This window comes from Sparus aurata, chromosome 1, assembly GCF_900880675.1.
Source record: "Sparus aurata chromosome 1, fSpaAur1.1, whole genome shotgun sequence".
Classification (NCBI taxonomy): domain Eukaryota; kingdom Metazoa; phylum Chordata; class Actinopteri; order Spariformes; family Sparidae; genus Sparus; species Sparus aurata.
The window spans coordinates 658,850-673,443 of NC_044187.1; the positions used below are offsets into that span (position 1 = coordinate 658,850).

Below are 14,594 nucleotides of genomic sequence, written 5' to 3' on the forward strand. Positions count from 1 at the left end.
CTAACATGCTGATATAAGGCGCTAAGCAAGGCTTTGGTCTAAGTCCGACTTTGGGGAGAGGGGGGTAACAGAAACAGAACAAACAGAACAGCTGCAGCAGACCTGAACTGGATCCTGACTGCTGATACTCACCGGACCCTTCAGCCTCTACACACCGAGAGCGAACGACAGGTTAACACTGAGTTCTCCACATGAATGTAAACAGAATGATGTGTGTGAACGGATCAGTGACAGCAGAAAAGTGAGCAGGGTCTTACCTGGCAGGTCGGTGATGTCACCTGGTGATGAGGTGAGGCGGTGACAATGAGGAAGCAGTGAAAAAGAAAAGAAGTGTAATGGGCAAAAAGCAGCCAGGCATGCATGAGAACAACCTGCAAGTATACGAGCTGCAGTAGAACGGCTGGATGTGGACTCGTCTCTGTGCAGAGCTGCACACATTCACCACACATCCTTTCCACATCAGTGCTTTCAGAAATGGATCCACGGTCCAAATACAGAACAATCAGTAGATGTGTTAACATAATGTCTGACCCAGACTGATGCACTGCACATTTCTAAGACTGGATGTCTGTTTGGTCTATATTAAAAAATCTAGCAGGAACACAGTTTCAGTTGAGTTGGACTTTGAAAGCTGAGCTCAGACATGTTCTGGCCGAGCTCAGACATGTTCTGGGTGAGCGGACTCACCGATCTGTCCTGTAGCGATGATGTTCTGGTATTTGGGGTGTTGGTTGACAGTCAGACAGAGGATGTCGTCGGTGTGTTCCAGGTAGAAACTCTGGGTTCCTGTCAGAACAGGAAACAGGAAGTGTGATGTCATCATCAACAACAACAGCATGAACATGAGAAGGTCCGGCTCAGAGTGTCACTGACCCGCGGACAGGTTCTGGATGACGACAGCAGCAGCGGTGTGGAAGATGATGTCAGCGCCATCGTTGAGGTAATGCAGGTTGTTGCGACAGTCGAAGCCTCTGTAGCCGAAAACATGCTCCAACAGCAGCTCCTGAAAACCAACACAGAGATTCACACAGCTGCTGTGACGGAGGACTGACGGAGGACTGAGGGAGGACTGACGGAGGACTGACGGAGGACTGACGGAGGACTGACGGAGGACTGAGGGAGGACTGACGGAGGACTGAGGGAGGAGGCTCGTACTGACCTCCACCACCTTCTTCTTCTTGGTTACATTGTTCTTCAGCAGTTTGTCCGGCAGCGGAGCAGCTCGACTCACAGGAGGCCTGAACAGGAAACACATTCAGGAGCATCTCAGGTAACGCCTGTGTGTGTGTGTGTGTGTGTGTGTGTGTGTGTGTGTGTGTGTGTACCTCTCCTCCACAGGTAGCTCTTTGTGCTGCAGGTGAGGTCTGGTTCCCGACATGTTCCTGATGCTGGCAGAGTAGATCTTGGTGACGTAGTCCACCACTTTCTCTCGGGCCACGTCGCTGTCGTACCCTGAAACCAGCGACACTCAGCGTCTCCTCTGACAGCACCAAACATCTGTCAAGGCCTTGAATGTTTTCATGATGTTGTGTTACCTCCGTCCTCCTCTGTGTCGTCGTCAGATTCCTCGCTGTCCACAGCTTTGCTCTCTTTGTGACCCAGCGGCTCTCGGGTCCAGATCATCAGCGCCGTGTCAGCCCCACCCACCGACAGCAGCACTGAATCGTCATTGGACCAGCGGACGTTGGTCACGTTGGTGCTGTGACCCACGTACTTCTTAAACTTGGAAAACTGGCCCTGAGGTCCGTTTGAACACAGAAAAGTACAAATGAGAAGAAAACATTGATTCTGTTGATGCCGGACGACGAGCAGCTGGGTTTAGTTTCCAGATCCCGTTCTGCTGATTTCACACACATTCAAGACAAATATTCATTTTTCTCCTGACGTTTGAGAATTTGTTAATATCAAGTTTACATCTATTCATTTCACATGTTCCAAGTCAGGCACCTCATAAATGCTCTTATTACAACTTCAATATATTCATTTGTTGTCAGAGGAAGTTTAGACCTCATCAGCACGATGGTGAACAGGAAGTGTCACCTGTTGGGTGAACTGTTCCTTTAACCTGTCTGATTAGCCACTGAAGCCGTTAGCTGCTGTTTGCAGAACATTTATCAACACAGCCGGCGTATTTATACATTTTATTGCCAGTGATCATAATCTCTGATCAACACGAGAGAGAACTGTTAATAAAGTTAGCCTAGCAGGCTCATTTCCACCTGGCAGAGGGTCAGAGACAGCTAGCTTAGTGAGCTAACTGTGCCGGCTGAACCACCTGCACACATACAATCTATTTCAACGTTCCACTTGAATCAATCGTTGGTAGAGTTCGTTAACAGGTTGTAAGTGCATAAGTAAATATTTATTGATCTTAATAAAGTGAAACAATTAAATTATAGGGAACTTATTTCAGTTGTTATTATCATCAGAAACACAACAAGGCTTTTATTAACATTCAACAATAAACGTTATGACATCATCACGACATGTTAATAAGGACCTCCCTGCCTTTTAACTGATGCTCATTACCAACACAAAGGTCAACAAAGGTGAGAACAGAACGTCTCCCTGAGAGAGCGAGGGCGTCTCACCCTGGACGGGAAGCCGAACAGCTTCAGGAAGCCGAAGTCGTCTCCGGTGGCGAGCAGTTTACGATCTTTGGTGAGCGAGGCGGCGTTTACAAAGCTGAGCGTCGGCCATATTCCCTCACAGGTGGGACCCAGAACAGACGTCCAGCTCGCCCAGTCCAGCTTCTCAAACTGGAAACACAAAAACAAATGTGTGTGTGTGTGTGTGTGTGTGTGTGTGTGTGTGAGAGAGACACTGAAACACCTGATGAAATTAAAGACAGGAAGTGGAACGCAGACGGACCTCCGCTACACTGATGTTCTGTTTGCGTCCTCGAGGAGCCTCGAAGAAAAGCTGCTCTTTAGCTCCGGTGTTCACCTGCAGCAGCTTACCTGTCGCCAGAAACAGTAAACAGGGCCGTCACCATCATCAGTAACTGAGTACATCTACTCACACTGGAGTTTAACATTGTAGTTTTGATGGACTCCTACTTAGTTTAGTGAACTATTAGCGTAGCAGCAGCACAGGTGTGTTGTGTTAGCGTAGCAGCATTACAGGTGTGTGTGTTTGTGTGTGTGTGTGTGTGTGTTAGAGTAGCAGCAGCACAGGTGTGTTGTGTTAGCGTAGCAGCATTACAGGTGTGTGTGTTTGTGTGTGTGTGTGTGTGTGTGTGTTAGCGTAGCAGCAGCACAGGTGTGTTGTGTTAGCGTAGCAGCAGCACAGGTGTGTTGTGTTTGTGTGTGTGTGTGTTAGCGTAGCAGCAGCACAGGTGTGTTGTGTTAGCGTAGCAGCAGCACAGGTGTGTTGTGTTAGCGTAGCAGCAGCACAGGTGTGTTGTGTTTGTGTGTGTGTGTGTAAGCGCAGCAGCAGCACAGGTGTGTGTGTTTGTGTGTGTGTGTGTGTGTGTGTGTGTTAGCGTAGCAGCAGCACAGGTGTGTTGTGTTAGCGTAGCAGCAGCACAGGTGTGTGTGTTTGTGTGTGTGTGTGTGTGTGTTAGCGTAGCAGCAGCACAGGTGTGTTGTGTTAGCGTAGCAGCAGCACAGGTGTGTTGTGTTAGCGCAGCAGCAGCACAGGTGTGTTGTGTTAGCGTAGCAGCAGCACAGGTGTGTTGTGTTAGCGTAGCAGCAGTACAGGTGTGTTGTGTTAGCGTAGCAGCAGCACAGGTGTGTTGTGTTAGCGTAGCAGCAGCACAGGTGTGTTGTGTTAGCGTAGCAGCAGCACAGGTGTGTTGTGTTAGCGTAGCAGCAGTACAGGTGTGTTGTGTTAGCGTAGCAGCAGCACAGGTGTGTTGTGTTTGTGTGTGTGTGTGTGTGTTAGCGTAGCAGCAGCACAAGTGTGTTGTGTTAGCGTAGCAGCAGCACAGGTGTGTTGTGTTAGCGTAGCAGCAGCACAGGTGTGTTGTGTTAGCGTAGCAGCAGTACAGGTGTGTGTTCACCTCTGGAGTCCCAGTCGATGTGTGTGATGTAGCTTCCGGCTCCTTTACAGATGCCGACTCTCTTACTGGTCAGGACGTTGTAGATGTCCACAAAGGAATCATGGGACGCCACAGCCAGGTACTTTCCTGCATCTGAAACACGGAGAGCTGTGAGTCATCATCTTGACCAATCATCATCTTTACCCGTGTCTCACCTGTGTGGTGGGTTCAGGTACCTTGGGAAAAGCGGATGTCTGAGATGAGCTCCCTGCGGTGGTGGAAGGTCACCATGTCCTCCAGTGTGTCGGCGTTCACCACCAGGAAGCTACCGTCATTCAGACCAACCGCCAGAGCTTTACCGTCAGGAGAGAAGGCACAGCACCGCCCACCTGCCCCCAGGTAACACACACACACACACACACCAGCATAAACATGTTGTGTAAAACAATGATCCAGTTGGTCATTAACATCTTCTGTCTCTCACCCTTCTTGAGTTTGCGGACAGCGACCATGCGGTGATTGGCTGACAGTTCCCAGATCCTCAGAGTTTTGTCATCACTGACGGTGGCACAGACAGGAAGTAGAGGGTGAGCCGCCAAACCCCACACCTCCCCCTCCATGTGACCCTGAACACAACACACCGGGTTAGTACAGCAGGAAACGGAGAGAGCTCTGCACGAGCATCAACCTACAGCGACTCGTTATTAATGTTGAGTCATGTTTCAGCTGCTGTAGATGTTATTAATGCTGAGTCATGTATAGGAATATGTCTTGATACATATATCCGTGTGTGTCACACCTGAACCAGCAGCGTCATCGGTCCACTCTTGTCGATCTCCAGGATCTCTCCGTTCTTTGTTCCCAGCAGGATGTGACCGTGACCCAGAGTGATGGCTCTGATGGACGGGTTGTCCTCCAGCAGAAGACCTGAGTCAGAGAGAGACTTCAGAGGATGTAATAAACTCACTGAGCAGAGAAAACTGACCCCACAGCTGTGAGAACAGAGTCTCTGCTCTGAGTCCCTGCAGGGTCACCACTCATCACAGATCCTGCAGCAGCTCAAACACAGTGAACTCTTCTGCAGAGGCAGCACGAAGACTCAAAGGAGGGAAAAGTGACACCTTTAGATGTCGGAGACAGGGCGGCTCTCTTGATGGCGTACGTCTTCAAACATCTTTCAAACATGTCGTCCCAGAGCTCCACGATGCCGTCCTTCCCTCCCGTCACAAAACCCTGGACAGTGAACACAACACAGGAAACAGAAGAGTGTGTTCATGTTTAATAATTTACAGCATCAACATGCAAACATTCCAAACATCATACAATCAAAATTAAACTTCAAATGATCATATTGTTTGTGAAGTGATTCCAGGTGTTCCAGGTGTTCCAGATGTTACCTTGTCCAGGGAGCACATGGCGAACACGGGGCCATCGTGGGCTTTGATGGTCTTGATGAGCGTCGTGTCTCTCCAGATGTAAACGTCTCCGTTGGTGGCTCCAGAGAAAACCAGGTCCTCAGATCGTCCATAACATGCTGACATCATCGTCTCCTGCTTCCCCAGGTTCCCAAAAATTCCCCGTTTAAACGTCAGACCGCCACCTGCAGGAGGAGAGCAGGACGCCTGATTCTCATGGGAACATGACTTTCAGCTCCAGGTGGGTTCAAAGCGACAGTAAACACATCGTATTCATGACTTCAGGATGTAGCCTAGCTTAGCACAATGACTGGAACTGGGGGGAAACTGTTAGCTTTTAGCTTAGCTGAAAATGACAAAAGGCTCATTATTAACTTAATTATAAATGATTCTGAATAATTTGTGTTGATGAGTTTGTTCTTCTGGTTCTTTTGCACCAGGATCTGTCAGCAGTGTGAGAGTTAGAGTTCCTTTACTGAAGCACAAGTACAAATACTCCAGATATGTTCTTTAATATTTATAGAAGTATTATCAGTAAAGTGTACTTAAACTATATGAAGTAAGATTACTGATTATGCAAAAACATCTTTTCAGAGTCTTATCATCATTAAGTTTAGCTGCTGGCATGCTAAAACTAGCTAGCAGCTGAGGCTGATGTGATGTCATCAGTTCTGCAGGAACATGTGGACCTGATGGGGGATCAGCTGTTATCTCAGGTCATCCTGAGGATGTCACACCTGAATGTTGCCAGAACTTGATGTGCTTCATGCCGACAGTCACCAGCTTGTCCATCCTGAACGGGTTACTCTTCACCACAAAGATCTTGTCTTTGTGACCCCTGCAGGACACAGACGGTAAAGGATCAGTCCGCTGTGTCTGTGGTTCACCACGGTCTGCTGAGCTCAGACAACACGGCTGTCAGGTGTGTGAAGGTGTGTGAGGCTGTCAGGTGTGTGAAGGTGTGTGAGGCTGTCAGGTGTGTGAAGGTGTGTGAAGGTGTGTGAGGCTGTCAGGTGTGTGAAGGTGGTTGAGGCTGTGTGAGGCTGTCAGGTGTGTGAAGGTGTGTGAAGGTGTGTGAAGGTGTGTGAGGCTGTGTGAGGCTGTGTGAGGCTGTCAGGTGTGTGAAGGTGTGTGAAGGTGTGTGAGGCTGTGTGAGGCTGTGTGAGGCTGTCAGGTGTGTGAAGGTGTGTGAAGGTGTGTGAGGCTGTCAGGTGTGTGAAGGTGTGTGAGGCTGTGTGAGGCTGTGTGAGGCTGTCAGGTGTGTGAAGGTGTGTGAAGGTGTGTGAGGCTGTCAGGTGTGTGAAGGTGTGTGAAGGTGTGTGAGGCTGTCAGGTGTGTGAAGGTGTGTGAGGCTGTCAGGTGTGTGAAGGTGTGTGAAGGTGTGTGAGGCTGTCAGGTGTGTGAAGGTGTGTGAGGCTGTCAGGTGTGTGAAGGTGTGTGAAGGTGTGTGAGGCTGTCAGGTGTGTGAGGCTGTCAGGTGTGTGAAGGTGTGTGAGGCTGTCAGGGTGTGTGAAGGTGTGTGAGGCTGTCAGGTGTGTGAAGGTGTGTGAAGGTGTGTGAGGCTGTCAGGTGTGTGAGGCTGTCAGGTGTGTGAAGGTGTGTGAGGCTGTCAGGTGTGTGAGGCTGTCAGGTGTGTGAAGGTGTGTGAGGCTGTCAGGTGTGTGAAGGTGTGTGAGGCTGTCAGGTGTGTGAAGGTGTGTGAAGGTGTGTGAGGCTGTCAGGTGTGTGAAGGTGTGTGAGGCTGTCAGGTGTGTGAAGGTGTGTGAAGGTGTGTGAGGCTGTCAGGTGTGTGAAGGTGTGTGAGGCTGTCAGGTGTGTGTAGGTGTGTGAGGGTGTGTGAGGCTGTCAGGTGTGTGTAGGTGTGTGAGGTTGTCAGGTGTGCAAATGTGTGTGTAGGTGTGTGAAGGTGTGTGAGGTTGTCAGGTGTGCGAAGGTGTGTGAGGGTGTGTGAGGCTGTCAGGTGTGTGTAGGTGTGTGAGGTTGTCAGGTGTGTGAAGGTGTGTGAGGGTGTGTGTAGGTGTGTGAGGTTGTCAGGTGTGCGAAGGTGTGTGAGGGTGTGTGTAGGTGTGTGAGGCTGTCAGGTGTGTTTGTTCACCCGGCCTTGGCCAGTCTCTCTCCTTTCTTCCAGTCCCAGATAACGATGGAGTGAAACCCGTCTATTCCCACGGAGACCAAACTCTTCCCGTCCGCTGAGACAGACACAATAACTGAATCAACATTTGGTGCTGACTGAACAGAACCTGTGAACTGGTGATGTTCTGGTGATGTTCTGGTGATGTTCTGGTGATGGAGGGATAACTAACTGCACTTCAGAGACGTTTGATGTTCTGGTGATTTACAGACAAACACTTCATGTACATAAGATAAATCACATGTAATGATTTACTGTACAGGAGCTACGTCAGGGATAACAAATGGCTATTTTTTCACCGGCGGTGATTTTTGCTTAATAGGTTGTCATTTAGGGATAACAAATGGTAATGTTGGGATAAACACTGGTACTATAAGGAACATACGTTGTGATTTAGGGATAACAAATGGTAATGTTGGGATAAACACTGGTACTATAAGGAACATACGTTGTGATTTAGGGATAACAAATGGTAATGTTGGGATAAACACTGGTACTATAAGGAATATACGTTGTGATTTAGGGATAACAAATGTGTAGGAACACAAGCCTTTGTCTCTGCATCTTAAGGTGGTCTCATTTCGGCCATGATTACCTTTAACCCAAATCGACTCCTTTTTCCAGCATATGGGACTGAAAGCCCCCATATTCGGGCCTGGCAAATCCTCTCCTCTCCACAAAGTGAGAGAATGTTGTTTTTCTTGCTATAAACAGATCACCGGAGATCTTCTTTTAGTAATTTACAACGACTAAGCACATCTGGTCTGTTCCCCTTCCTCCAAAGAAGATGAACCCCTTTTCCTCAGGTCAAACAAGGTCAAGCCCGATTTTCTTTGGTCACACCAAAAGGAAGGAGGACTGCTTTCTAACATAGATGTGGTGATTTAATGTGTCTTAAGGGGGGTACACACTACAGGATAATCGGGCCGATTTTTGTCCCGATTTCCCCCTTACGATCAAAGCCAGCAAAGGCCCGATTATCTGATGTGTGCAAAGGACATCGTGTCTGATTTTCCTGTGGTGTGGGGTGTGTTAAGAGTGATTTTGTCCGGTGAGATCCGCTCGGAAGGCGTCAGAAGGAGAGATCGTAAATAATGAACATGTTTAATATTTGCGACTAGAAATCCTGTAATGTGTGGGGTGTTCCGAGCGGAGCCGAGCACGCACAGCGTGTGATGTCACGTGTACCGGACCAACAGCCAATCAAGACGCGAGCTGAGCCTTTTATTTACCTGTTGCCATGGTTACCCGCAGTACCGGGGGCCAGAGCGCACAGCGCTGCTCTCAAAGCTATCTGTAATACTTGTGACAATTTTTACTCACCTCCAGCTCGCGCTGTAACGCATACAGCCCACACTCTCGTCGTCTCCATGACTTTTTCAGCTAGTAATAGGCCTAAAACAACCACCACTGTATCTTCCGGTTCGTCCGCCATATTTGTTTACACTGAAGTCACGTTTGACCACGCGAGATTTGTAATATTTAGCGTGAAGAACCTGATACTCTGCTGAAGAATCGGTTAGTGTGTGGTGTGCACTACGGAGAACACCACACACTATAAGATCAGCAGAGAGAGATCTTGTGCGATCTGTCTTTCTTTATCATCAAGTGTGTGGTCTCCTAATCTGTGAAGGTTTGAAAAATCCTGTAGTGTGTACCCGCCATTACTAATCTTCGTGTCTCTCCCTCTGGAACATTCTCCAGTGGGGGAAGGCTTAATGGGAAATCTAATCTGTGTGTTCTTCTCCTCACATGTCCAACTGTTATTTACGACCGTTGTTGTTCCTGGGTCTGACATACCATTCCCCCTTGCAGTCTATCCTCACCCAAATTCAAATAAGTCCTAAATAACTAATAAACTACATCTCAATTTCTTAATTTTAGCAGATTCCAAAATAGCGTAAGAAGGTCATACAATAGATCTTTCCCATGTTATTGTCAAGCCCAAATGAAGTTTATTACTCAATAAGTTTGACGTCAACAGAAACCCCCTCCCCTTTGACGAGGGAGGAGAGACTCGGAGATCATCATTCCTTGTGTAATACTTGTGTTATTTACCAGTTAAATGTCTGATATGTTTTGTTAAAGATAGAACTACAAGGAATATGTATAAGTCCTTGGTCCTACTGTGTAATGCATACTTTATTGTTTTATGTTGTATACTTTATTGCTTCATGTCTTAATCAGGTTATAATTCTTTTGAATGACAAATGATCATTATCATGTTGCATCTTTTCACAAAGGCAAAAATTTGACTTTTAAGATGGTGAAGTTTTGGGAAGGTTAAAACACGATTTCAAAACATTAAATCCAATAGTATAGGTAGATAAAGCTTTTGGGAGCCTAAATGCAGGTCACAGGAGGTGTGACACTGTCAGCCGGCCCCTGCTGCAGGTCATAAAAACAGACCCCTCTGCTCTACTCTGCCCTTCTCTCAGTCTTCTTCTCTCCTCTCGTCTTCTCCGGGTTCTCTCCCTGTTCTCTTCTCCCCCTGCTTCTTCTCCTTCTTCTCTCTTCTCTTCTCTTCACTTCTTTGTTTTTCATTTTTTATTTTTATTTTTAAAGTAATCTTTATTTTTATTTTTGCAACAAGCTCTAAGACAAGCGAACTGAATCCCTACTTTAAGTGTTTTACTTTAATCCAAGTTTTTAATAGAACAAATTCTTTTCTTTTTGATTTTTATACTGTTAAAGTATCACCGCCTGATTCAGAAGAAGTTGAATTAGTTTCAGAATCAGAACTTAAGTACCGCTACTTGAAACCACCAAGAAAAGTCTTTTTCAAGACTGTGATCATCTGTTGAAGAACGTTGCAATCAGTGTCTGCTTCAGAAGCCTTGCAAGGAGTCTCCAACAAAAAGAGACTTTGTGTGCTCCCAGCCGAGACCGACTCTGCCCCCAGCGCTCCCAAGGAGGAAACCCCGCTGGGCCTTTGGACCAAGAGTCCCTCAACAGAGTACTGGCCTTCCCTCTGGCTACTGGACCGACGCGCCGTGCCATAGTCCAACACAGAACTCTCAAGAACACCAAACTTCAGTGCCTCCTGACTCCCAGACAAAACCGGCTGAACGTCTTCATGCAGCTGGATCCACACACATGAGAATGAGTGGTGCCTAAAGTTCTGACTTCTGTCAAAGTTCTGACTTCTGTCTTATGAACTTAAGAGAATTAAGATTAGGGTCTCATAGTATTAAAAATTACTCCCGTAATATTTAATATATAAAAACCTGACCCTTTAACTTTACCATCTACCGACGGTCACACGACTTTATTACTTTCCTTATTACAGTCTTTACCTTTTCTGTTATCTGTTGTTCGTCTAAAATGGTCACGTCCTTTATTTTACCCAAATTATTTAGTCAATAAACATATATAATCGTTTGTCTTTGTCTGGAACTTAATTTTAATATGGAGATCCGATGGACACGTGCAAAGAAGTCCATACTTCAGAATATTGAGAATGAATAAATTGATTTTGAATGGACTCTAACTGTCCAAGCCAACTGGTACAGTTAGGTGTTTGGAATAATGTCCTCCGGATTATTCCAATAACTAAACACGGAGGTGGTGCCCCATTTACGAGTGTAAAATTAATTACCAGTGATTAATCATCATATATATATCAAAGTAGTGTGTGAGCAGTGTCTCCTACATTATATATAATTATGGTGCTGCCCATGTGAAGCCCATATACTATCCTACAAATGGTAATGTTGGGATAAACACTGGTACTAAAAAGGAACATCCGTTGTCATTTAGGGATAACAAATGGTGCACTGTGAGATGAGTATACCTGTGAACTCCAGGGCACACACTCCTCGGCTGTGGTGTCCCTTCAGCAGCGACAGACACTTCAGAGTCTGGATGTCCCAGATGTGGACGGCCGGGTCTCTGCCCACCTGAACGCAGAGAGCCAATCAGAATCCCTCTCAGTCAGTCTGATGGTAACATGCTGTGTTCTGATTAGCCGGACGTACCTGTGCAGAGGCCACATAGTCTTTGAGCGGGTGGACGGTGAGGCTGAGGATGTCGTCGTCGTGACCGAGGTAGAATCTCTGACTGTGCTGCAGCCGGTTGTAGACGATGGCGACGGCAGCCACGTGATACACCACCTCCCCCGTCTGACTGTAGAACAGGTTGTTACGACAGTCAAAGCCCCGATACCTGCAGGAAACAGGAAGTCAGACCGCCACAGTAAAAGTCACAGCAGGACACTTCATACAGAAACACACACATTAGGTCAGAGCTCCTGATGAACTCTGTTTCTGTTGTGCTGTCGACTCAGACAGAAGGCTAAAGAAAACAAAAAGCTGTTCTCCGTCACGCTTCAGGCCATGAAACCATTTGATCATGAAGACAAACCAGTGGGTGGAGCTGCTGGTGGAAGCTGGATCCAAACCCAACCTACTGATTTATTGAGTCTGTCTCTTTTAATCAGTGTAAGCACCAAAGGAATGAACACCAAAGAGAACGGCCTTCTGGGTAACTGAACACAGATGAACACAGGTGATTCTCACTGACGTCAGCGTCAGACTTCACTCAGTCTGCAGGCTTTAACATGAAGTTTGATTTTACCCGTGAACGAACTGCAGACGAAGCCCCTCCTCTGGAGCCTTCTGACGCTTCAGGGAACCAATCAGCTTCTTCCTCAGCTGAGGCAGGTCCTCCTTATACACCTGCAGACAGGGTCAGGTGAGTCACACACACAGACAGACAGACAGACAGACAGACAGCTGACTGGTTTGGTTTCTGCTCACCTGACGTTCGTAGCTGGTCTGAGCTTCCTGTTCGATGTCTGAGTCGAGCTCCGGGACGTCTGACACGTCTGAGTCCGACTCTCCGCTGTTGGAGTCAGCGTAGCCCTCTGAAGACGCCGACCAGGAGGACATGAACTTTAGTCGTTTGTGATTAACAAGTATAAAATAAAATGCACGTCACAGTGTAGGTAGGAGCCTCCACCCTAAAGCCCAAAGCTGCTGGAACCACATGTGTGATCGGCCACGTCACCAACATAAAGACGCTCCATTATCACACATGAAGAAACCAAAGCAGCATCGAGTTCAGAGGTCAAACCTATATATATATATATATATATATATATATATATATATATATAGTGATATAGTGATGAAGGACAAGTTCAACAAATGATCTAGCATTTAGAATTTGGGGATAACAAATGGTGTTTGAGAAAAACACAGATGTTGATTGAGGTTTTACAGATGTAATAATAAAAGGCATCTTAATTTACCTCAGGATGAGTAAAGTATTTATCCGTCTATCGGATGTTGATACATTGTAATTCAGGGATAAGAAATGTGTTTTTAACAGAATGTGATTCAAAGGTTACAGATGGTGATTTAGGGGTCACAGACAGTTGTTCCTCAGAGATGTTTCAGCGATAACAAATGGTGCTTAGGAGCGTGTTGACTGAGGTTTTAGAGATCCAATATCTAACGTTGATCAGAGATTGAAATGGTGATTTAAGGGAGTCTGAAGTGGTATTTAAGGGATGCTAAATGCAGTATAACAAATGTCACAGACGGTGATTGAGGGAACACAAACAGTCATTTTCAGAAAACGCAAGTTGGGACATACAGGAAATGCTACATGTTACATTTCCTGTAACTTAAATTCTGGGCCAAATGGAGTCCAAAGCCAACAAACACAGAGATATTCGGGATTCCAGAACTGGTCCCAGCTGGGCCGGGTTGTGTCTGTTCACATTGGATCAGTTCATCCTGTCATCACGCTGGACAGAACCGGGCTCTGGTTATCTGGGATAAATGTTAAAGTATGAATGTTGCTGGTACCTTGGAGGAGGGGCTCCAGGACGCCGTTCATGACGCCCTCTGGCAGGAACCGCCACTGGAAGACAGCGTGGTCAGCGCCACCAGTACTGATGACCCACTGCAGGTCGTTGGACCAGCGAACATTTGTCACATGGGCAGAATGACCAATGTACTTTTTGAATTTGGCTCCTGTGGAGGAAGAAGAGACAAAGATCTCAAGTCGTCAAAGAACTCGCGACTCACTGATGGCTGTCGAGGTGTGGATATCAAATCTGTCAACTTTTAACTTTTAAACCATTTAACACATGGTGAATAGATACAAGTCCAAACCCAGTCATGCCTGCCTCAGGAGGTACACCCGGTTCCTTCAACCGAACCAAAGTCCATAAGTGGCTCATGCGTTCTCATGTGAGTGTTTGTCGGACCAACCTTTCTTCAGGCAGGGGAACCTGAAGAGTTTGACCAGGCCGCTGTCGTCTCCTGTCACCAGCACCGCACTGCTGTAGTTTGCGTCCACAGAGTTCACGTTGTTGACATTTGAGTATTTGGGCCAGATGCCGTTCACTTCTGTCCCGACGACGCCTGTCCATGTCATCCAGTGGATCCCCTTTGCCTCCTCTTTAGGAACCAGCTTTCCAGCTGTAGGAAACAGGAGGACAAGAAGGTCAGAAGGCAACAGGTAAGTTAATAAGCCAGGCCAATTCCAAGCCTACACAGGTATGTTCTCAAGCCAGGGACCATCCCAAGTGTTGACAGTCCAGTCAGGTCTGAGTCTAGAAAGGTAACTCCCAGGTGAAGTGCCCAGCCTAGACAGACTACACTCACCATGGGACACTGTTGTCAAAGTAAACAGTTTCAGTGTATAAAGCCTCAAACTCAGACAGTACCCGGCATTCTGTAGAAGAGACGTTCTCCAGCGCCGTCGTTGGTCTGCAGGAAGCGGCTGTCGACTGACCAGTCCAGGTGGGTAATGAAGGAGGCGGAGCGGCTGCACTCTCCCACTTTCTTGTAACGCTGGGCGACGGCGTAGACGTCCACCAGTCCGTCGTTTGATCCGACAGCCAGGAAGGAACCGTCCGGGGAAAACTTCAGCTCGTGGATCACCTCCTTCCTGTCCTTGATGTGCACGACTTCCGTCATGTCCCTGAAAACAAAGGTTGGTTTACTCACATGCCTTAAGAAATGGAATAATCTCAACCTCAGGGACAGCTTCATGGAGTCACAGGTTCATGGAGTCACAGGTTCATGGAGTCACAGTTTCATGGGGTCACAGG

At 47.2% G+C, this 14,594-nt stretch overlaps 1 protein-coding gene across 3 annotated transcripts in view; it reads right to left on the reverse strand.

Moving 5' to 3' along the window:
* Positions 1 to 14,594, reverse strand: part of LOC115582895 (echinoderm microtubule-associated protein-like 6) — a 32,710-nt gene that overhangs the window by 10,782 nt on the left and 7,334 nt on the right. The window contains exons 9-32 of one of the 3 annotated variants that reach the window (XM_030419130.1): positions 14,208 to 14,464; positions 13,750 to 13,959; positions 13,342 to 13,509; positions 12,286 to 12,392; positions 12,104 to 12,204; positions 11,506 to 11,692; positions 11,322 to 11,427; positions 7,493 to 7,586; positions 6,135 to 6,235; positions 5,380 to 5,582; positions 5,104 to 5,215; positions 4,782 to 4,909; positions 4,467 to 4,608; positions 4,219 to 4,371; positions 4,004 to 4,135; positions 2,872 to 2,960; positions 2,592 to 2,759; positions 1,536 to 1,737; positions 1,326 to 1,452; positions 1,160 to 1,238; positions 874 to 1,003; positions 688 to 786; positions 258 to 278; positions 133 to 147 (exon numbers count right to left, since the gene is read on the reverse strand). In XM_030419130.1, coding sequence (XP_030274990.1) covers positions 133 to 147; positions 258 to 278; positions 688 to 786; positions 874 to 1,003; positions 1,160 to 1,238; positions 1,326 to 1,452; positions 1,536 to 1,737; positions 2,592 to 2,759; positions 2,872 to 2,960; positions 4,004 to 4,135; positions 4,219 to 4,371; positions 4,467 to 4,608; positions 4,782 to 4,909; positions 5,104 to 5,215; positions 5,380 to 5,582; positions 6,135 to 6,235; positions 7,493 to 7,586; positions 11,322 to 11,427; positions 11,506 to 11,692; positions 12,104 to 12,204; positions 12,286 to 12,392; positions 13,342 to 13,509; positions 13,750 to 13,959; positions 14,208 to 14,464 — 3,131 coding nt within the window. The remainder of the gene's footprint in view (positions 1 to 132; positions 148 to 257; positions 279 to 687; positions 787 to 873; positions 1,004 to 1,159; positions 1,239 to 1,325; positions 1,453 to 1,535; positions 1,738 to 2,591; positions 2,760 to 2,871; positions 2,961 to 4,003; positions 4,136 to 4,218; positions 4,372 to 4,466; positions 4,609 to 4,781; positions 4,910 to 5,103; positions 5,216 to 5,379; positions 5,583 to 6,134; positions 6,236 to 7,492; positions 7,587 to 11,321; positions 11,428 to 11,505; positions 11,693 to 12,103; positions 12,205 to 12,285; positions 12,393 to 13,341; positions 13,510 to 13,749; positions 13,960 to 14,207; positions 14,465 to 14,594) is intronic. The other 2 variants (XM_030419140.1, XM_030419146.1) reach the window with 2 other exon arrangements.